The 22145-nt window shown below is 51.5% G+C and overlaps 1 protein-coding gene across 1 annotated transcript in view; it reads right to left on the reverse strand.

Annotated features, from left to right (window-relative positions):
* Positions 1 to 352: 352 nt before the first annotated feature.
* LOC149341115 (glutamate receptor ionotropic, delta-2-like) overlaps positions 353 to 22145 on the reverse strand; it is a 54448-nt gene continuing 32655 nt past the window's right edge. The window contains exon 7 of the mRNA XM_089541936.1: positions 353 to 676. Coding sequence (XP_089398062.1) covers positions 373 to 676 — 304 coding nt within the window. The 3' untranslated portion in view covers positions 353 to 372. The remainder of the gene's footprint in view (positions 677 to 22145) is intronic.

The raw sequence follows: 22145 nt of genomic DNA on the forward strand, positions 1-22145 counted from the left end.
CGCTACTGGAAGCTGCACATAAAGCGGGCCTAACATTCATTGCAGGCAAATACAGCATTGACGTGCGCTAGATTTTTTTTTTCTTGGCGACGTTAATGTGTAAGATGGCATACGCCCAAACCCCACCATGGTCGGGTTTCTCCTAAGTATGCCATTGCCAGCTAACAAGCAAGCAGTGCAGCGTATGCTTGGTGTCGTGAACTATTTTCTAAATTTATCTCGATCACTTACCTCCTCTACCGCTAGTGCTGTTGCCTCTACCCTAGGGGTCCGCACACTGACCCTTTCACCGCAGTGTAAAGTTATGTGTTCTAAATGCTTCGTAAATATGGTCCTATCTAGAACTGTGAATGGCCGTTGCATTTTACGGTCCTAATTGGCTGCATTGGGGCCAACCAGGCGCCGCATTTGACAGTGAGCTCTCGGAGCAGCAGCGCGCCCGTGACGGCGCACCAGGCTGCGTCCGCGGTCGGACACCCTGGCAGCTAGCAGCTCGCAGATGAATGCACAGCAGGCCATTCCGCACATGGCACCCCAAAGCAAGAAGAAGGGCGTGACGTCACCGAGGCTCAGGCTGCTCACAGTTAGGTCGCCGGTCTGGATGCAGCGCTGCCAGTTTCCCTGGCTCTCCTCCATCCACTTGGTCCAAAGGCCGGCTTCCAGGAGGCGGCGGAACCTGCGCCAAGCCTCGTCTGTCCTCAATGTATATTTCAACATTCAAGCATAAAACGCTTTCACCGCCTCCCACAAGCCGTGGGAAAACGCCATTGAATCCTGAGCGAAACTCGTCGACCACCTGGGGTTCTTTAACGTGCGCTGACATCGCACAGCACACGCGCGTCTTATGCGTTTCGCCTCCTTCGAAACACGGTTGCCGTGTAGGGTGCGCATTGTTAGTGGTGCAAGTTCGCCAACAATTCTTTTGATGTCATAGGTACAGTCTTCGTCAAAAGTTTATAGCCCACGGGGTTTGCTTCTAAGCCCTTGTAGTGGGACTACACCCTATTCGTGGCAGCCCTGCCCTTTGGAGGAGGCAGGACCAGAAATCATCTTACCTTCAGGAAATTTGGCGCGCTGTAGATAAATTACGAACCACACAGTGTGGCTCAGAAGCAAACCCCCTGGGCTCCAAACTTTTGACAAAGGCTGTACGTAAGAGGGTTCTCGCACAACTTTCGCCCTCATTGTTCGACTTCATTTCATGTGGCAGGCGAAGTAATACAGGACGTACTACGTCCGCCGATATGAACGAGGGTGGCGCTGGTGAACACTTTTGAAGGTTCGCTTGCACTACACATAAATGCCCCCAAAAGCAGAAGATGGGTGGTGTCCAACTTACGGCAGACATTGCGTCACGGCGCAGCTTTGTCACGTGAATTTGAACTTTCGGATCCTTACTATCGTCTGGTTTGTGTGGGCATTGCTTGCATACGTGCGGTTTCGGTCTTTCTTTCCTTAATACTGGCGCTCACATTGCTGAAAAAAGGATGTTGTGCGCTGCCTCAACCTGCTGAAACTTCATTGCAACGGGATGCAACATGTTCTGAGTGCCATAAAGTTTAGGGAACGGCAAAAACAGTGCGCCGTTGCGATCCGCTGGCAGTCTACCTGCGACGGTCAACTCTATGCTATGCTTCGAGCATTTTGTTGGCGGCAGAGTTTGAGAGCGTTGTGGAAGTTGAAGAATTCGGTTAAGTAGGTTGTTTATCTCCTTGAGGAGCACCAATTTCTCGTTCGGAAGACTTCGGCTATGTGCCACAACCGTTCTCGCATGACGGCGGCAGCACCGCGCGGGCTATGTTTGCAAATATATGCTGTCCGTCAGTACAGCGTGACAACTTAAGGTGTTAAAGGACAGGACGATTATTACTCAGACATTTGTGCTGAATGCGAGTAGCTCGAATCCATAGCTAATGCTTAAGGCGTGTGTGGTCATTGCCGTCAGTTGCCGAAACGGCGACACCGCAGCCACGTACTGCGGCGTCTCGTTCGCTGGCACTGCTCTTGTCGCAATGTTAAGATATGTTTCCGAGCACTTGTAAGAGTTATAAATTGTTCTATGAGGCTATTTTCGCTAAGTTCATGCTCAAACTGAAACACGCCTTCACCAGAACACTAGTCAACATGAGCACGTAGCAGTGTGGAAAATTATAATTAAGCAACCTGTTACACATAAGTTCCGTGTTTGTGTGGACCCGCATGTTGCAGTAATGTTTCTTCGTTTCCTGTGTGCGGAGAGGGAGGCTGACAGACAAGGTGATCACATTAGAAAGTGATAAGAATTATTTACCGCTCTTTTCATACCCTGAGTCAGTAAGTTGGGAAAAGCACTTCAGGATAACATACTTAAAAAAAAAATAGCAGCCAACATAGCCTAGCTGTTTTTCACCTTTCATTGTACAGAACTTAGGAGAATTGACACCTGAGACAAATGTTATAATACTGAACTGTCACTGTGCAGCAAAAAGTAATTCGCAAACTGTCTAAGTGCTGAACATGCATGTGAAGTAAATAAATGTCTACGTCTATAGCTTGCATATGTGATGCGTTGCATGCTTGCATGTAGTAATATTGCACTTAATGATTGACTGATTGAGAGGGACATTGGTGATTTCAAGAAGTGCAAGATCAGAGGCTGGTCTAGTGGTCGTTGGGTCCATAACGATCAAGAGTAATAATCATGCTATAAAATTACTAGTTTTTTTGTTAAAAAGCCAAGGAATACATTGTGTTCACAGACATTCCAGACTTTTTGGTATCACTAGTGTCTTAGGGATGCTTTATCAAAGTGCAAGCTGTGCCGCATTGTTAACGCCAAAGCTAAAACTGGATGTGAATGCCTTGTGTTCAACATTGCACAAGACTTTGTAACAGGAACTTGTAGAAGTTGCTTTAAACAACTCGTATCAAGCTTCTGTGTGTGCTGTAAAAGCCGAAGCATGATATTTTTTTTACGCTTGACCATACTATATAATTTACTATTTGTCACAAAGATCTCCTGCATTAAACTCATTTATTACATGCTGTAAAAAATGCGCTGCAAAAGGTTGTGCAAGACAAAGATATGATGCTATTACCCACAGGACAAGAAGAGTTTCCCATTAATAGCTGAGAAACTTGCTCCTCTTGCAGTTCAACAGTAAAGCTGCCCGTGTCAAGAGCTTGTTCTGCTTTTGGCTGGTGTTCGCTTATTGTTTCGTCTTTTTGCCTGACTTTTTTGTGTTGTGGTGCCTGTAGCGAAGCTCTGCAGCAGGCTTTGATGCCTTGCTTTCGCTTTAGGTTTTCATTAGGAAAAACACAAGGCAAGCTCAACTTTTGCCTAGCTGCTAGTGTTGTTACTTACCTACCTTACCTTGAACACTGTGCATACAGTGCGTATGTTATACATTTCCACATTTCTATACATAGCTAGGCATCAACAGCTGAGGTGCCAACCATTGGCGACATCTGTCTGTACACAGGCTGGTGGTTCTCCTTCAACTAGGCTCAGGGCACAAAGTATACGACAGCAAAATGGCTACAGGCTCTCCTCTGCCTTGATGGGAAACAACATTGATTATGCATCCTGAAGCTAGTGAACGTTCAAGAGATGACACAAAACAAAGCATTTTTTTTGTGCATTTTGTTTCATCTACATAATGCAGCAACCAGCATCGGGAAATCGAGTACAGAAATTCTTAACATTCAGAGCTGCAAGTTATATGTAAATGGCATGTAATGTCCCACACCACCATGCAGGATGTGAAATGCATTGCAGTACAGTTGCAGTGCATAACTATATGCATAGTCAATTTTGTTTGTGTGCAAAGTTCTTACACATCCACCAAAGCCGCAGTAAGTGGACGCCTCTCACTGCTGGAATAGCTGCCATGTAACTTGCCCATCCAGGTTCCTGACGCACATAAATAGAGGTTTTCAGCCACAAAGTCTCGGTGCATGCTTGTCGGGGCATAATTCGTACATGCAGAAAGACTACAGTAGTGCTGAAAATTCAACACATCTGTAATGCAGTTGCATTTTTGCATTACAGCTCAACTAAAATTAAATCACCTGACAGAGTTCTTAAGCATGCCAGCTTCTGAAGTAATTATTCCATAAAGCATAGAAAATATCCAACGAAAGCAATTAAGCTGACAAGTACAGGAACCGACAATAAAACAGATAGTGCCCCTTGCTAAGGTTGCAAAACATTGATAAGTCCACAGACTTTTGAGAGGAGTAGCGACACGTGGGCAATGAGGGACACCGTAGTAGAGGCCTCCATATTGAGACCACTGGGAGTTCTTTAACGTGCGCTGACATCGCGCAGCATACGGGTGCCTTTCGCGCTTCGCCTCCATCGAAACGCGGCCGCCGCGTCCCGGATCGGGTCCTCCGACTCAGTAGCCGAGCGCCCTGACCGCTAGGCCACCGCGGCTTGTATAGAAAATGCACCGAAAGTCCTCCGAGGATTTGCACGGTTCAAGCTCTTTGCCGTCGTAGCCACCCTGCTACAATGTGCGCACCAGTGCGCTCATACGTAATGATAGGCTGCGATTGCTGGTAGTCCATATATTCAGCGCCTGGAAGCGCGAAACCTCTAGGAAATATGTACTCTAGTACATATTAGAGAACTATGTAGCAGCCGTACGATAACCATAACAAGAGGCGGACTTTTTAGCGAGTGAATGAAGCGTCCTAAACTTCAGCGCGAACAGACGACGCATGCCGAAACATTCGCACTTCAACGCTTTTCCGCCCTTAATTCCAATATGGAACGTCGAGCGTGGGCGTGATAATGCACGTAGAGCATGCTGACCTTTTTTACGACTTCATTAGCGCGTATTAACGTATTAAGAGCGAATTTAAGCTTCGCAATTTCGCATTTCAAGCAGAGCGCCGTACACCCGCATCTCGCCGAAAGACCCGGAAGTCGGAGTACCCAGCATGCCTTGCGGCTCGTTCAGATTGGACCCTGACGTAAAATTCGGAGGTCGTGGGTTCTGCTCCCACCAGCGGCATGGGGTTGTTTTTCTTGTTCTTTCTTATCAGCTATGTTTAAATAGTTACCCTATTGAATTTTATTTTTTTGTAGCGAGAGCTCATGGCCGTGTTCTGGCCGTTTCGCTGTGGCCGGTGGCCGCACCGCGAGCTGAGCCGTTGCTATAGTGTACTAGACCGTTGCCTAGCAACCGCCGCAGCTGGCAGCGCCGCTCGCCGCGCCATCTGGCATGACGTCATAGGAGGAGGCGGTGAAACCGCGTTGCAACAACAGAGAAGGAGCCGGCGTTGCATCTACATAGAAGGGGTGGCTCGGTGGGATTCGTCGGCAGATATGGAAAGTGAGTCGGAGAGACTGAAAGAAGCCATGCTGAAGCCTCATGCCATCGGCGTTCATTGTGTTCACTGTCTTTGACAGCGTTTTATACTCCGACGATTTTAAGGCAAGGAAGTGCGCGTATAACTGGCTCCTTGGGTCAGCGGACGCCTGCATCGCGCTAATAGGTACAGTCTTTGCCAAAAGTAACCCGGCAACTATGGTTTGTTTCTAAGCGTCGTAGTGAAGCACCTATGGCAGCCCTTAATCTCCGAATCTGTGCAAAGTAAGGTGAACCTTTGTCCTGACGTTCTGGTACCGTTCGGTCTTTAGGGGTGCCGTAAAGGCTCCATTATACGGTTGAGAAGCAAAAACCTGTTGCTCGGTTACTTTTGGCAAAGGGGGTACATATGTGGGGTGATAAGAGAGATAAATATGGGCTGCACGCGTTAGTGCTGACAACGTTGTGGCAGACACGCGGCACTGCTGCAATAGGCCGTAGCGTTCATTGGGGGAGTAAACTCTCGCGATCAGCCATTAACTTCCATCTTCCAGGGTGATGCGCTGCCTATCCACTGTCCGGAACGCACTCAACGTTACAGACGCCAAGCCGCTCATAGTGGCGCGATACGTTGTATCTTTCGCTCTGCAACCAGGTTAAGCAATAGGTGAACCGCAGCTCATCGGCTTTACCACCACGTTGACAACCCGGATAGGGCCTTGATGTCGGAGTTTCAGCGCCTCGATTAGCACGGCCTGGATCGGCATACGCTGCTGACAAACCCCGCCACGGCTTACTCCGTAGCCCTGCTAAACGTCAGGTCGCTCGTTTGTCACATGGCGGACGTTTGTCTATAGACCCCCTGCTTATCAATGCCGACGTACTCGTCTTTACAGAGGTTGGCCATGCGTTGCGATCTCAAACGGTCACAATCCCTTGCTTTAGCATGGTGGCTCATGCCACTCGTCTCGAATCTAACAAGAACTCCGCAGTCTGCGTCTACGTCAAGGAAGGAATCGCCGCCAATCCGTTGTCTACCGTAGCAGTTCTCAACGGTGAAGCATGTGCCGTCCGGCTGGTACAAAGCCGTCTGGCCGTTGAAGCGGTGTACGTTTCACCAAGCAACTCCATCCAAGAAATCATTGAAGTAGTGGCCACCTGTACCTCAAGCGTGGAATTGCCGAGGAACTGTGTGTGCCGCGGCAAGAGACTTTAACCGGACCCCGGACTCGGTTAACGTTCCACTTAAAGATAGCTTCAACCTGGATCTGGCCAGTGACCCAAACATGCAGACTACACAATGGGGAACCACGATCGACCTGGTCTACCAGAGACAAACCTTGACCTCATTGTACTGTGTCGGAGCCATTGAGACGGCTGCTTGCTACTTGACCGACCATCGGGCTGTCTTTGTGGTAATACAGAAACAATACCTTGAAAATAAATGCTTTACACTTTAAAAATATTTACTCTTTAGTGTAACCATAACTTAACGATAAGTAACAACGAAACCTAAACACTGACACGTACCAAGCTAATCGATATAGATGTAACTGTACAGATAAGCAAGCTAAACAATATGATTAACTGTACCTCTCGCTAAGCACATCCAGGCATAACTGAGTTAAGCTACAGGCAATTTTTTTTTTTTTTGAGGAAAGGAAATAACGCAGTATAACTGTCTCACATAGGACACCCGAACCGTGTCGATAGGGAAGTGATAAAGGAGGGAGTGAAAGAAGAAAGAGGTCTAATTACCCTATTAATCTCCCATTTATTGACACCACAATTAAAAACATCCCTCTATGCTCCTTGGTATCGTTGGCTTACATCTTATTTTCCAGAAAAGGCATTCTTATGTTGTAAAAAATGAACTTCAATTCCTGTCAGGCTTTATTCCTAAATTCCTGAAGAGGTTTTATTCTAAATTATACCGCGTATTGATAGATCGCGTACAATGGAAACGCGGCTTCCAGGTGCAGTTCCCGAAATCACTAGATATAAAAGACACTTTGGAAATTCTAAAGTGTGCTTGGCGAAAGCCTCGCCCGTTCTGCCTCCCTTGCTTTCGCATCTGGTGACATGTTCAGTCAGCGCATGCGCATTCGCTCCTTGTTCTTCTGGCGTTTGGTGTTGGGGGAATCCGGCGTCCGCTGCCGCTTCCCCAAACCAATTGGGGCGGAATCGCTGGGCCGCTTCAGAGCCATGCGTCTCACTCGACTGCAACGAGACGTCTGGCGAAGGAGTGGCGGTGCAGCTGCCACCGCCGAGGCGCGCGCGCTCGTTCTACCGCTACATGGAGGAAGGAAAAAGTACCGCTACTGTGTGACGTCACGGCTGCTATGCACAGCTGCGCCCCCCACCGGCGTGCCAATTGCTAAGGCGGGGAGGAGGTTGCGCCGCTGTGCGGAGAAGCCCCAGTTGGCTAAAGCCCCTTGATGCAGTTGGCACGATTCCAGCGCACGGACGGACACCGCGAGTATGAGCCATAAAAGGTTTTCGCCTTGATATCGCTACAAGCTACCCTCATTAGAGTTTCGAGGAAGGAAAAAGACTCAGCAACTGTCTCGCTTCTCGCGCCAGCCTCGGATGGAGGCGGGAGTCAAAAAAGGCGTGCTGTAAAAGTCCGTCCTTACTTTCACTCGCTATGACGTCCTTCACTGCAGTTGGTGAACCGGTGGCGACAAAGCGATGCTTTAAAAGTGAAGTTTAGTTTTCGGTGAGTTTTTGCTACTTACCGAAAATAAAGAATACAAAGGAACAATGTAGCGCCTGTCGTGACGCGAAGGTCAGCCAGTTCCACGATTGTCGAAACGCAGCCGAAGCGATTAAGGAGCGGGTGCTTTGGGAAGTGTGCCTTGATTTGCGCATGCGATCGTTTGTGGAACGAGATCATTAGTACTGCGAGCTTCACGAATGCCGTAAGTACTCGGCATATGGCTCAGAGGCAAACCTTGAGGCCTTAAGACTTTTGATCGAGGCTGTTCGTGGACCGCAGGAAGGAGGAACTGTACCGTAACCTCTTAATGCGTATGACACCCTCCTTGGTGCTGGCGGTCAGTTGTATTTCACCTATCCAGCGGGAAGTGCGCTAGAGTTGCAGCATACCATGAGCACAGAAGCTATCTTCGACATACCGCACTACTGCGAAAATAGCAGCGTTCAGCTGCCTTTTCAAATAAACGATACTCGGAAAAGAGCGGGATTTTTAGCGAAGTCGAAAGTGGCTACCATGCATTGCTGATTTTGGTCCAGCTTCAGAGCTCTTTTCCGTAGTATCCCTGAAAAATTCGCAGGAGAGATACTTACTGGGAGGTGAGCCGCCTGTAGAAGCCTGGATCTAGGTGCCTGGAGTACATGTGGCTGACAGCGTTCGTTTCGATGGGGCGTCTGCCCATGACGAAGTTTCGCACGTTGTGGCGCTCACAGAAGCTGGCCATCCAGTAGAGCAGAGAGCCCTGGTCTGAAATAATCACAGCTCGCCCTGCGGCTACAGCGGACAGCGTGGCATCCGAGAAGATCTTGGCAAGCACTGGCATGGACCGTCGGCTCCGCGCTCGGTCCCATACCGCCTTTACCGCCGCCGTAGGAATTTTCTGCACAAAATTGTTTTGGGAAAAAAAGATGCCAATGATTACGTTACTTCCTAATGCGAAATTTGAGCGCAGCTGATCAGCTGTTTCTGGTTTTCGATAGATGAGGCCAAAAATTTGAGCAAGACATGTATGTACAATTACAGAAAACTTATTATTTTTCACTCATTTTCCTTCAAGAAACACTCCACTAACAGTTCTTGATTGTCATGAAGGAAGCTTTGTGGTTGGAGAAATAGGTGGATATATGCTCGACTTACTGCACCAATGCCTGGTTCTCAAAGACGAGGTCTGCGCAAGCATTTCGCGAGGTTGTCACAGCCGTGGGAGGAGTTACGAGCTACAGGAACGGGATGTTCTCCTGCATAAGTGGCAAGAAATTTCTGTTTGCCTTTATAACATTAAAGTCCCCACCCACCCTGCCACCCTGAAAGGTGGCAGTTATTGGTCGTTCGCGAGGGTTCGCTCACCGTTGATAGCGCTAACGCATGCATCTCACATATCTCTCTCTCTCTCTCTCTCTCTCTCTCTCTCTCATCACCCCACGTATAAGCGCGATTCAGGCTTCCACTGACCCAGGGAGGCAGTTATGCGCACTTCCTTTCCTTAAAATGATCGGAGTGTAAAACGTTGTCAACGCCAACGTCAGTGAACAAAATGAACGCCGACGGCCTATGGCTTCAGCGCCGCGTTTCTGGCACAACGTGTCGATGCCAGCAGCCCACATCTCTCTCTCTCATCACCCCACGTATACCTACCTATAAGCGCGATTCAGGCTTCCACTGACCCAAGGAGGCAGTTATGCATCCTATGGCTTCAGCGCCTATGGCTTCAGCGCCGCTTTTCTGGCACAACGTTGTTAATACCAGCTCATACCGCCACCCGCCGCGGTGGGTCAGTGGTTAAGGCGCTCGTCTACTGAGCCGAAGTACCCGGGTTTGATGAGCCTGTTTAACACTACATGTTCCAGTAGCTTCCCTACACAGGATGTCAGTGAGATTGGCCTAAGGTGTTCTAAGCTGAGCGGCTCATGGGTCTAGGCGTAATAAATACGGCGGAAGAACTCAGGGCAGGTAACACGACTCTCCGAAACTGCAGCCGGCAGAACAATTCTAGAAAGTGTCAACGTGAAATACAGGCCGAACTCACCTCAAATCATGGATCTCGATGGGGAAATAAGGGAACGTATCATAATACCACCCCTCCAAAAAAATTGGTTGAAGGCTTAGCTTGGTTAAGCCTGGCTGATTGCGAAAGCAATAACACCTGGCTGCGCTTGGTTCTGCTGGTAGTTGGACATGGTTTCCCGTATAGTGCAACTCTGGTCACGACTTGGTTCTGCTAATATGGTTACCCCCCAGGTAGCACCGAAACATTGCGATAATTTACATTTTTGTTACGCTCAAATGTTATTTCAATGTCCTTAATGTCCTTTTTTTCTAACGTTTTTGTAATGTTACATATAAATGTTCGAATGACCTTCCCCAAACATTCATGAAACATGTAAACAGCATAAACGAAACTTTCTCGAAAATGGTAAAGCAGCCAGCCCCGCACAAGCATGCAGGCCTGCCAGTGGTGACGGCGCACAACTTACAACGCCTTGCAAGAACCAACGACAAGAGCGACACCGTCTTCACTACACTACAGAACAGCAACTCGTATTCACTCACCTACAAACGGATATCATGCCGCCGAGCTACTGCGGGATGTCCCATGAGTGACAGTGGGGAATGGGTAATAACTAAAGTTTTGCGACAAAATAATGGGGCTCTTCATGTAATCTATGGCGAGTACTATCTAAGAGATGTGGATACAAGGTACTGTTAGTTGAAAAACATCTTTACTCTAAGAACAGCGAGAAAATGTCTGGAAACACGTGCTCGAAATAAATTTGCAGTGTTGTTTTATAGTTGCGACTCTAACATTATAATAAAATTTTGAAGATTATATTAAAACGTTTGTTTAGAACGTGAAAGTAACGTTTCCTATGTAACTTATAACGTTATATGTTAATTTTTAATGTTAATGTAAAGTTACGATGCAACATGTAACATTACTCCAACTTACATAACATTTTTATAACACTATTCGAATGTTCGGTGCTACCTGGGCCGTATGGATTCACTTTGAACACAATATGGGTCTACTGTAAATGTGCTTTATTTATTCCGATGAACACGCTTTGGGGATCCGTAAAGAAATGGCTTTTGACTCGGAACTTGTAGATGCACCCGCAGCAAGCCGGTGTGCTCGCCATTCTGCAGCATACGCACGTTGCTTCGCCAACCGTTGTTCCCTTTCTTCGTCTGTTTCTTCGGCACGGCGCCGTCGCTTGGTCGCGGCACACCGTTCTAGCCTCGCCTTGTACGTATCCTCTGACATAGCACAGCACTGCGAGGAGCACAGCCGCAGCCCCGTTTTATCCTAGTCTTGCGAGCGCCCTCACTCGGCAGCTGCGCTGGAGCGAAGGAGCCTCCATCGATGAGACGAGTTGGGCGCCCAGCTCTTTTCTTGTCGTGACGTCACGCGGTCACGTGGTAGCGCGCCGCAAGCGGCGCCGGAGCGAAGGATGAGCCTCAATTGATGAGACGAGTTGGGCCCCCAGCTCTGCTCTTGTCGTGACGTCACGCGGTCACGTGGTAGCGCGCCGCAGCTGCGCTGGAGCGAAGGATGAACCTCCATCGATGGCAGAAAAGTGCAAGCAGTATTGCTTTCGCAATAAAAAACATGCATCCCTCTCACAACATCAGCAGAAGGAAAGCCCGCGCGGCAAATATGCACAATAAACTTAAAGACGACAGGTCAGCGCTGTATGTCGACGCTGCCGAGTACAGGCACAAAGGGGCATATGTTGTGGCTATAGCTGACCACAAAGGAGACTGCATGGTAGCTGCGACCATACCAGCGAAAAGTCCGGAAGAAGCAGAAGCAGCAGCAATAGCATACGCCATGTGCATTAAAGTTTCGCAGGAAAAGACCATAATAAGCGACTCAAAAACTGCGATAAACAACTTCATAAAAGGCAGAGTACATAACCCGGCCGCAAAACTAATTAGCAAATACCACCCAGGAACTCGAGTCAAAATAATATGGACCCCCGCACACTCAGGCCTCGCAGGAAACGAAAAGGTCAACAACATAGCCCGAGAACTAACTATCCGGGCAGGACCAGACGCGTTCCCAAACCACGGGGCCAGCTCAGCGAGGGACCATCTACTCACTTTTAGTGAAATCACGACTTTCTATCAAAGAAGCAGATTGGAATATCCCCCTCTCAACCCCACGCTCACGCAAGATCAAGCAAGCACTCTCAGGCAGCGCCAAACGCACACATTCCCATGCCCTGCAGTACTAGCCAAAATTCATCCAGATATATACTCTGCAGAATGCAAAAGCGGCGGAGAGTATGCTAACCTTAACCGCATCATGTGGGCCCACAGTAGAAACCCTTTAAGCGGAATAACCACAGAGGAGCAGTGGGAGACCGCGCTGCGCAGCTCGGACCTATGGCAGCAAAAGTTGCTCACAGAGAGAGCTGACCAGGTTGCCGAGATCCAAGAGATCAAGGCCACCAAGCGACAGTAGCCCGCCCGCGCCAGAAGAGAGCCTTCCTCTTCAAAGACTCTATACTTAAAGTTTATTCTCTCCCTCTACCCGGGTTTGAACCCGACCGCGGCGCCCGCGTTTCGATGGAGGCGGAACGCAAAAGGCGCTCGTGTGCTGTGCGATGTTAGCACACGTTAAAGATCCCCAGGTGGTTGAAATTATTCCGGGGATCTCCACTACGGCACCTCTTTCTCTCTTCTTTCACTCCCACATTCCTCCCTTCCCTACGGCACGGTTGAGGTGTCCATCGAGATATGTGAGACAGATACTGCGCCATTTTCCTTACCTTTTTTAAAAATCAATTTGCCAATTTTACCGACACGTAGCTTAAAGCACGATTGAGGCGTCCACTGTTCAAAGAGGGCAGTTATGCGCCTTACCTCTGCTTTCCAAACTCCCGCTCCATTGGTTTCGCAGCTTAAAGCGTGACTAAGGGGTACACTGCTGGTTACAACAGACAACGGCGACGCCGCGAAACGCAGAAACGAGCGCCGAAGAGCTGCGCTCTAAAAAAGTAAAAAAAATCAGCAGTTGCTAACACTGGGTCACGGACCGCGGCGTCCTGTAATACTCCGCTGGTCGATCATAAAAGTAAACGAAGTCAGCTTTTTAACGCTTGACTATAACAAGCCAAGTATCATAACTCTAGAGCTTATTTTTTCTTGTGATCAGCTCCTTATTTATGTATACAAGAAAAAGTTTCAGTAACGGACTACTTTTTAGTCGTGGGGGAATTGTGTGCGGCGGTCCTGAATGTAGACGGAGCTTCACTGCAGTCTTAAAAGTTGTATCCGACTACAGACGAAATTAAGAGGACGAAATGTGCTTGGGTAGGGCATGATATGCGAAGACAAGATAACCGCTGGTCCTTAACAGTAGCGGAGTGGGTTCCAAGAGAAGGCAAGCGTAGCAGAGCGGCAGAAAGATAGGTGGGCGGATCGCATGCAGCTGGCAAAGGACAGGGTTGATTGGAGAGAGGTGGGAGAGGCCTTTGCCCTGGAGTGGGAGTAGTCAAGCTGATGATGATGATGAGGCATACTACAGCTGTCGCTGTTAATTTACATCTCAGCGCCGCGAGCGGGACTCGAACTAGCTTTAGTGCCAACGAAGCAGCGCGCTTCGTTTCCCGATGCCTCAGACCGCTCCGCCATTCTTTAGCTTGGCGCTTCCAGGTGCTCGTGCAGTATATAGTCAGACGAGACAGAAAGGCGAGCGTGTGTTACAAACGGCAGATTTATGCAGCCGCACGCAAAAGTAAGAAGGCGGCCAGGACACCCGAACAAGATCGAATTAGAACGAGCGAGTGCCGTGGCACGTAAAGTGCCAAAAGCGTCGATAAACGCCGAGCACGCTGTCCAGCTGGAACAGAAGCGGCTGATTGCGCGGCGCCTTCGAGCCGCGAAAGCAATCGGGCATATCACACGTGCTTCCTAGCTTGATGAACAGAATAGGCCGAAGGCGATGGCACATCCTGCAGCCAAGGGCCCTAGCCGATAGCTAATAACCCCTTGTTGTGTGTGTGTGTGTGTTGTGACTGAGAGAAGGATGAAAAGGAAATTGCACGGGTCTTGCAGTGGTCGCGGTGAACGGGAACGGCGCCCGTTGGCGGCCGCGTCGATAGAAACCACCTCCTCCGAGACGGCGGAGGAAGCGGCAATAGCCTTAGCTATAGCGAACACGCGTGCTGATATTATATTCAGCGACTCCAAAACAGCCATTCGCAATTTCGCGAGGGGCCGTATCAAATCTACCTCACTCCGCATCCTTCAAAACACCCGCCTTCCGATTAGAGAATTTGAATTGATCTGGGTCCCGGCCCACTCGTCTAATCCGGGGAACGAGGCGGCTCACGCGCAAGCTCGAGGTTTCGTCGACCGGGCAGTGAGCGCGCCCACTCGAATGGAAAACATCACTTGTAACGTTCATCCCCAAAGCAGGTAAAGCCGTGACTACGGACATCTTGAGACCCATCTCATTGACCTCGTGTGTGGGAAAACTCATGGAGACGATGGTTCAGGATCGCCTCTCTCCATACATGGAGGGTAAGGGCCTCTTTGCAGACACTATCTTCGGGTTCCGCCCGCACATGTCTGCACAGGATGTCCTACTCCAACTATACAGGGACATAATACGACCCACAGCCATGCAACAAAACGACAAGGCCATTCTCGCCCTCGATCTTAAGGGGGCGTTTGACAATGTTAAACATGCCACCATACTCTCTAACTTGAACACCACTAACTGCGGGGCGAAGGCCTTCGCCTATGTCAGAGACTTCCTCTCTGCGCGTCAGGCACTCCTCCGGATCGAGGACGAGGAATACGGCCCGTACTCTATGGGTACACGAGGTACACCACAGGGGGCGGTGTTATCACCGCTCCTTTTCAACATCGCCATGATGCACCTGCCCGGCCGACTGGCTCAGGTGGAGGGCATAAAACACGCACTCTACGCAGTCGATATTACAATCTGGACCACCGAGGTGAGCCTTGGGGAGATGGAGGACCGCCTTCAGCAGGCCGCCTCCATAGTCGATGCATATGCTGCCGACTGTGGTCTCCAATGTGCTCCCGCCAAATCAGAGCTTCTACACGTCAGGACAAACCACAAGGACAACACGTCTCTACACATATCTCTGTCGGGCGGTCCCATCAGAGAAGTGGCAGAGCTCCGGATCCTGGGTCTTTTCATCAATAACAAACTTAAGCCGGACTCTGCTATAGCAAAACTCAAAAGCATAGGTGAACAGGTAGGGTGCATGATCCACCGTGTTTCCAACAAGCGGGGTGGTCTGCGGGGCAGGGACGTGCTACGGCTCGCCCATGCCTTCGTGACCAGCCGGATCCTCTACGCCGTGCCGTACCTACGCACCACCAAACGACGAGCGCATTGACGCCATCATCAGGAAGGCAACAAAGCGAGCATTGGACCTCCCGGTGGCTACCTTCAACGCCAAACTGAAGGCGTTGGGAGTGGTAAACTCCTATCAGGAGTTGCGGGAGGCCCACCTCGTGAACCAATATACGCGGCTATCGCAGACGGTTCCTGGGAGCCGCCTGCTAAACCGCTTACACATCAAACACACATGCATACCAGAGGGGACGGAGAACATCCCGGTGCTGTGGCGCCACATGCTCTTGGTCGCTCCGCTCCCTCGTAACATGGACATGTCTTCACATGAAGGCAGACGACAAGCGCGGGTTCGCACGCTTGAGAGGCAGTATGGATATAAAGAGGGCGTCTACTACGTGGACATCACAGGGCCGTCGCCCACGGGATTCTTCACGGCTGCCGTAGTCCACCAGGGAATGAATGTCGATGGCCTATCTTTTCGGGCCCCAAATTCAACGCGAGCGGAGGAAGTCGCAATAGCTTTCGCTGCCGCCGATCCAAAATCGAGAACAGTTATCACGGACTCTCTCCGGGCCTGTGAACATTATCTTGCAGGCGAAATATCCCCTCTTGCCTCCCAAATTCTAAGACGCGCTCCCGCCGATCCAACTCGCACAAAAGTGATCTGGGCTCCTGGCCACCAGGGTCTACGAGGCAATGAGGCCGCTGATGCGGCCGCCCGAGCGCTCACACACCGGGCTCCTTATCCTAGCTCTCCTGGCTCAGAAGCTCATAAACCGCTTCTGCGGTTCCGCGAAATCCTAATTCATTATTGCGACAGCCACCGTCTCTACCCAGTATCTGCCAAGGGGCTGAGTAAGGCGGAGGAGCGAACTCTGCGGCGCCTGCAGACAGGAGCTCTTCTCTGTCCTGCCATAGCAAAACACTTCGATCCGAACACAGATGGGCGCTGCCCGCACTGTGGAGAGATCTGCGATATCTTTCACATGGTGTGGGCATGTACTCGGAATCCTCACCTTCCCCCTTCCCCCACCCCCACAGAGAGGCATGGGAGACTGCCCTCCTCAACTGCTCCACGCTGGAGTCTCAAAAGGCTCTAGTAAAGCGGGCGCGAGACGGGGCCTCGTCGTGCGGTGTCCCGGACTGAGGATACCGACCATGTAGCAGGGTTTCTTGACCCTCAAACTCTCTTTGCAAATTAAAGTTTTTCACCACCACCATCCGACCCGAATTTCACGAGCGACGGGTTAATCTCATTTCATGACATCACCCATCACTTTAGGCTGGAGAGGCGCGCATATCCCCCTCCCCATAAGTCGTTAACAAAAGCGCAGGAAGTCACCTGGCGCCGTCTTCAAACACGCTCCCTTCTCAATCCGGCTCTGCTTGCCCTCATGTACCCTGGCCAGTACGATCCAAACTGCCATAAATGTGGTGAAGGGGCCACCTACGACCACATTCTGTGGAATTGCGCAGATGATCCGCCTCCGGCGGAGTTGATACAGCTCCCTTCTCCCGACCGGTGGGAGGCCGTGCTGGTCAGCTCGGACCCCAAGATCCAAGTGCGGGCAATCGAGCGGGCCAACGAGGTCGCCGCTAGCCATGGGATAGCGGCCATCTAGTACGTGCCTCCGCAACCTTTGTATACTAATACTTTGCTGTGCCCGGCAGCTCTGAAACACTTCGACCCTTCTTTCTCGGGCAGCTGTCCGCACTGTGCGGAGAAGTCTTCGGACATCTACCACATGGTGTGGGCCTGCCCCTCCAACCCTGCTATCCCCCCTCACCCCAACCCAACCCGGGAGGACTGGGAGGCGACCCTGCTCGGCTGCTCTGACCTGCAGGCCCAACGGGCCTTGGTCGCGCGAGCCTGGTCGGCGGCCGATGCCACTGGGGTCCCGAACTAGGGACCTCCACCTAGTATTTGTAAGGGCTGGCCCCCTCTGGGTCAGCTCATGCATAACCTCCTGTATTATACCTGTACATAAATGTTTTCCACCACCACCACCACCTCCGCAACCTGCTCTCGACGCAATAAATGTTTTACAATCCAATCCAATGCACGGGTCTGCCTACTGGCTCGAGCCAAGCCACCACCGCTGCCATGTGCAGACAGAGGAGAGGGAAGAGAAAAAAAGGAAAGAAAAGACGCGCGTCGCAGCAATAACTGCGTCCGCGCCGGAGCGGACGCTGCTGAAAAAATTGCTGAGGCTCAGCTTGGCTAAGCCTGGGGAATGCGAAGCATATTAGTGGCTAGGCTTGGTAATACATGGCTTTCCTTGGTTGAATACTTGGTCATTTTAATACAACCACTAGAAGCCTTCGTCGTGGGGGAAGACAACGGCATGGCTACAGCGGAACGCCGACTAACCCCGAGACGCGCGTTGGGTGAGCGCCTGGATTGCCACGGAAGCCGCGTCTGCCTGCCCGGTGGAGCGAGCGTTTCACCTACACCGAGTGTGAACGCGCGTTCGAAATGCGCGGGTGTGACGGCTAGGAGTCCCACGGCGACGGCGCGAGGTGGAGGCCGGCTCTCTCATCCGATGTCACGTGGTGTGACGTCACGGTGTCACGTGGCGTGACGGCTAGGGGTCCCACGGCGACGGCGCGAGGTGGAGGCCGGCTCTCTCATCCGATGTTACGTGGTGTGACGTCACGGTGTCACGTGGGGGTCCCACGGCGACGGCGTGAGTGGTAGCTCTAGCAATATGCTTCGCATAAAAACAGATACGCGGCCGAAGCCGCGCTCGCCGAAGCGAGGACAGATACCTAATAACCCCTTAGTGCGGCTACCCCTATCTATGAGCCTCGCTAGAATGCGTAAAGCCTTTTCTGCAATGCACTTCATGCTCACGTGCTCTCGAAGAGGAGGCAGCAAAAATATTTCTCCACGCGCGCTAGCATCCTGTCGAAAAAAAAATAGCGTGCGGTTTAACATTTGTGAGCCGGAAAAACTGCGCGAAAGCACTGTTTGTTGCATGTGGACACCATCACCACGTACCTGAAAGCGCGATTGAGGTGTCCACTGACCGAGGGCAGTCACGTGCGTGTACATTCTTCATCGCCAATGCCAGTTTACTCAATATACGCCCGCGGCGTATGCTCCGGTGCCCCGTATCTGCAGCAATGTTGTCAATGCCAACGCGTATTGCTGCCGTGTTTCTGCCACAGCGTTGTCCACACCAACTCATGCAGCGCAAGTCTCTCTGTCACTACCTCCACATAGCTCAAAGCACGAATATTAGTTTGATAGTATATTAGTTGCTGATGAAGACGATGTACAGTGCACAGCCAGCGAAGCTGACCTGTTAGCGCTGCCGCGGGTTCGAGCGTATTTATATTATTTATTTATTTCACTTGCCACAACTTACAAACACTCTGCAACCATGCAAACATCTCAAGATCTTGTTCGGGGTTTACCCTTGGATTAGTGCTTTCGCACTAATACGTATTTCCTCTTTTTGCCACGAAGCAAGCACTGGCATACCTGTGGAACTACCTCGTAGGCTGTGCCACCCGGGATGAAGGGCGTCAGCTCGGGCCTGTTCGCTAGATCCTCCACGCTGTCCACCTCCGGTCGAAAGTTGAAGACCGCTTGCTGCGACTTGAGCAGGCTCCCGAACGTGTTGGCCATCACGAGAACAGTTATGAGCCATGCCCCCATCAGCAGCTGCTGTGTTGCTCGGGGAAACAGCCGTGGGCTGCCTGTACAAAGAATTGAAGCGCTAAAAATGAAGGGCGCGGCGTAGTTTGCCACTGAGTGCGGCGTGTGGTGCTTGCTCCTCTGAAGAGAGTAAGGCTGCCACACGGTTCTCTGCAAGACATCGCTTGCCCGCGTGGAAGCCGGGCAGTTAGGCGAGAGACTTCCTTCAGTACATGATGAAAGTGGCAGCTGACGACGTTTGTGGGCGTTCACGTGCATGGCCGGGCCGCAGAAACGTGCCACAAAGTATTGTCTTTAATTAGGATCATATACGGTCGAGCAGTTGCCGGGAGAACTAGCGCCAGGCTATATTTCCACCTGTATGGCCAGCAGCAACCTCAACCTCTGCACTACAAACGCATCATCAGGACACACCACACACAGCTGCGTGCGTGACTCCTTTCAGACACTCCCCAAAACCAACCCTCAACTCGACGACGACTTATATTCTTCGCAAGCTTCACATCAACGCCCTTTTCATCCCAGCTCGCCTGGAAAATTTTCAGTGAGGTCCCACCGGGCCAGCTGCACGCACACTATGTCGCGTCGCGGCTAGTCAGTGCATGCGCACTGGCGGCGGCCCCAAGCGGATGGGGCTTGGTCTTTAATGACTGCAGTATGTTTGTAAGGGATCAGTAGTGCGTGCGGGGTCATTACTACCGCTAATTCTTTCTCAGTACCCCGCAACTGCCAATATCAGTTGACCCCCCCCCCCCCCCCCCCCTACGGGACGGGACGGGACGGTGGGGTGCGCTCGAAGGGAAGAATGACATTTCTTGGAACGATGCGCGCGCGCGCGCGCAGGCGCCGGGCCGCTCGGGCGTCCATCGCCCCTTGGGGCTGATTCGCGCCGGCTAGGCAAAAGAGCGGTGAAAGCTATGTGGCTGAAGGGCCGCCACACGTCGACCCCCCCTTGTCTTAATCCCCTCGTCTTAGCGGACACCAGATATGCGACACAAGCTCGCGACGAACGTCTCGTTCGAAAAGTATGCAGGATTCCTGAGAGGATTAAGCACTGCCGGACGGAACGGCGTCAGGGCGCCGTGACGAGGGGGCAAACGAGATGAGGAATAGCCGGCGACAGCGCGTCTAGCCGCGAGCAGCGAAGGCCCGAGTTGGGTGACGCTACGGGTATCGGTGAGGCGCCGACTAAACAGCCTTGGGAAGGCTAAGTCGCCTTGGAATGCAGGTCCGAGCTCGCAGTGTCAGCTACAGTGGTAGCTGCCCGCTTAAGCCCGATAATCCCGAATTCCGAGACGACGCCAAAGTCGAGGGTCATTGGGGAAACCGCCGTCACGTGCTCGCACGAGTGTGTTTTGTGTTTGTGTTTACTTTTATTTTGGAGGGAGAATGTTCTACCCCGGACATGCTGGCACTGGCTGGCACGACTGTACGTTTGTTTGTTTTTATTTTTTTGCAATGGAGAGGGTGTTTTGCCCTACGGAGGCTAGAGGGCTGACCATGCTCTCCAGAAACCAATCATGGGAGCAGTGTCACATGATTGGGTGCTACCAAATGTGGGCCGGGCCTTTAGGGCTTTAAAAGCGGGCCCCGGAGCCGGAAAAAGGGTTCTGGGCTAAGGTTAGGTGCTATGCATCTTCGGCTACGCCGAGTAGGGCCCCCCCCCCCCCCCTAGTGTTAGCCAGTTCCGCCTTTTTGTTGTTTGTCTTTTCGCTGCTTAATATGTCTCCAGTGCCTTAACTTGTATGTGATTGTAAATATCTGTACATAAACTTCAAGTATTCCCTTTATCCCTGCATCGTAACTCATCGCAAGACCGTCTCTGACGGGGCACCCCTGGTGCGAAGAAAAGCTTCAGTCTTCCAGTTAAGCAAACCGTCTCTGGCGGTGCACCCCTGGTGCAAGGAAGGAAGATAAAGAACTTGTGTGAAACTTTACTGGCGCAGTCGACAGGATCCTGCGGCCATTGGAAGACGGCGCAGGAAGAAGACTGAAGGCAGGGAAAAAGGCGACGACCAGGCAACAGGTCAGCTTTCGAGAAAGGACCTGCGGAGAAACGGTAACCAGGAGAAGCAGCGCGTCGAGTCGGAAACTCGACGGTCGACCTGCGGGTCGAAGCAAGGCGACGACAGCAGCGGGCACAGGAACAGCGGCGTGCGACAGCTCATCGCAGCGCGCAGTGAAAGTGGCGGTGGACTCCGACACCAGGAGGCTGGCAATGCGGATCGACGCATCGAAACCGTGAGTTTCCTTGGTTGCATTGTTCACGTCCCTGTGCATGTGTTCGAGCCGGTAGGACAACAGACGGCGTTATGGAGGGTTATCCATGGCGACCCTCACTCGATGGGAGGTGCCAAGTAGAATTGGCGAATGCGCGCTTGGCGTACTTTGAGGCCAAACTTGCAAAGGTAAATGGCGGAAAGACGCTGCCTCGCGAGGAAAAACCTCAGGACGTTAAGTCCGTTTTGAAGGCGTTAGAGGCAAAGCGCCAGCAGCTAGAGCTCGAGCTGGCTGAGCTCAAGGGGGTTAGGAGGGCTAGTGAACTAGCCAGGGGAAACTACTCCGAGTCCAGACAGACTGCGCTGGAAGGCAAAGGCTTGTGCTCGTCGAGCACAAGTGAAGGAAGCAGCAGCCAGGTGGCTGTAAACAAGCATGCGGCATGCGGGAACACCGTCGTTCGAAAAGGCCCCAAAAAAGGCAGGAGGTGAGGGCGAGATTCCTGAGGGGCGCGAAAATATCACAGCTTTTCCGCCACTACACGCGGCTAGCAACGAAAAGGAGCAGCCAAATTCCGATGTTTCGGGGGCTGTCGAGACGAAGCTGTCCGATAACAAGCTGGACAGCGGCCTAATTCCTGCAGGCTCGATTGCTGAGTTGGGGACCTCTGACACGGAGCTAGTGACAGCAGGAAATATAACGTTGCCGCAGCGACACATTGTGTCAGGCATAGGGCATGAAGTGCCCCATAGCGTTAGTGATGAGAGGAACATTCCCTCCGAGGCAGAGAACGAAGGTGGGCCTGATGAGCCGACCGGACCGGGCGCCGCGCAGTTCTTGAACGCACCCGACGGGTGTCACACCAGGTCCTTCGAGGACAAGGAGATGCGTAGCGACGTGCAACAAGGCAAG

Source organism: Amblyomma mixtum, chromosome 5 (genome assembly GCF_055824585.1).
Source record: "Amblyomma mixtum isolate Tamu chromosome 5, ASM5582458v1, whole genome shotgun sequence".
Classification (NCBI taxonomy): domain Eukaryota; kingdom Metazoa; phylum Arthropoda; class Arachnida; order Ixodida; family Ixodidae; genus Amblyomma; species Amblyomma mixtum.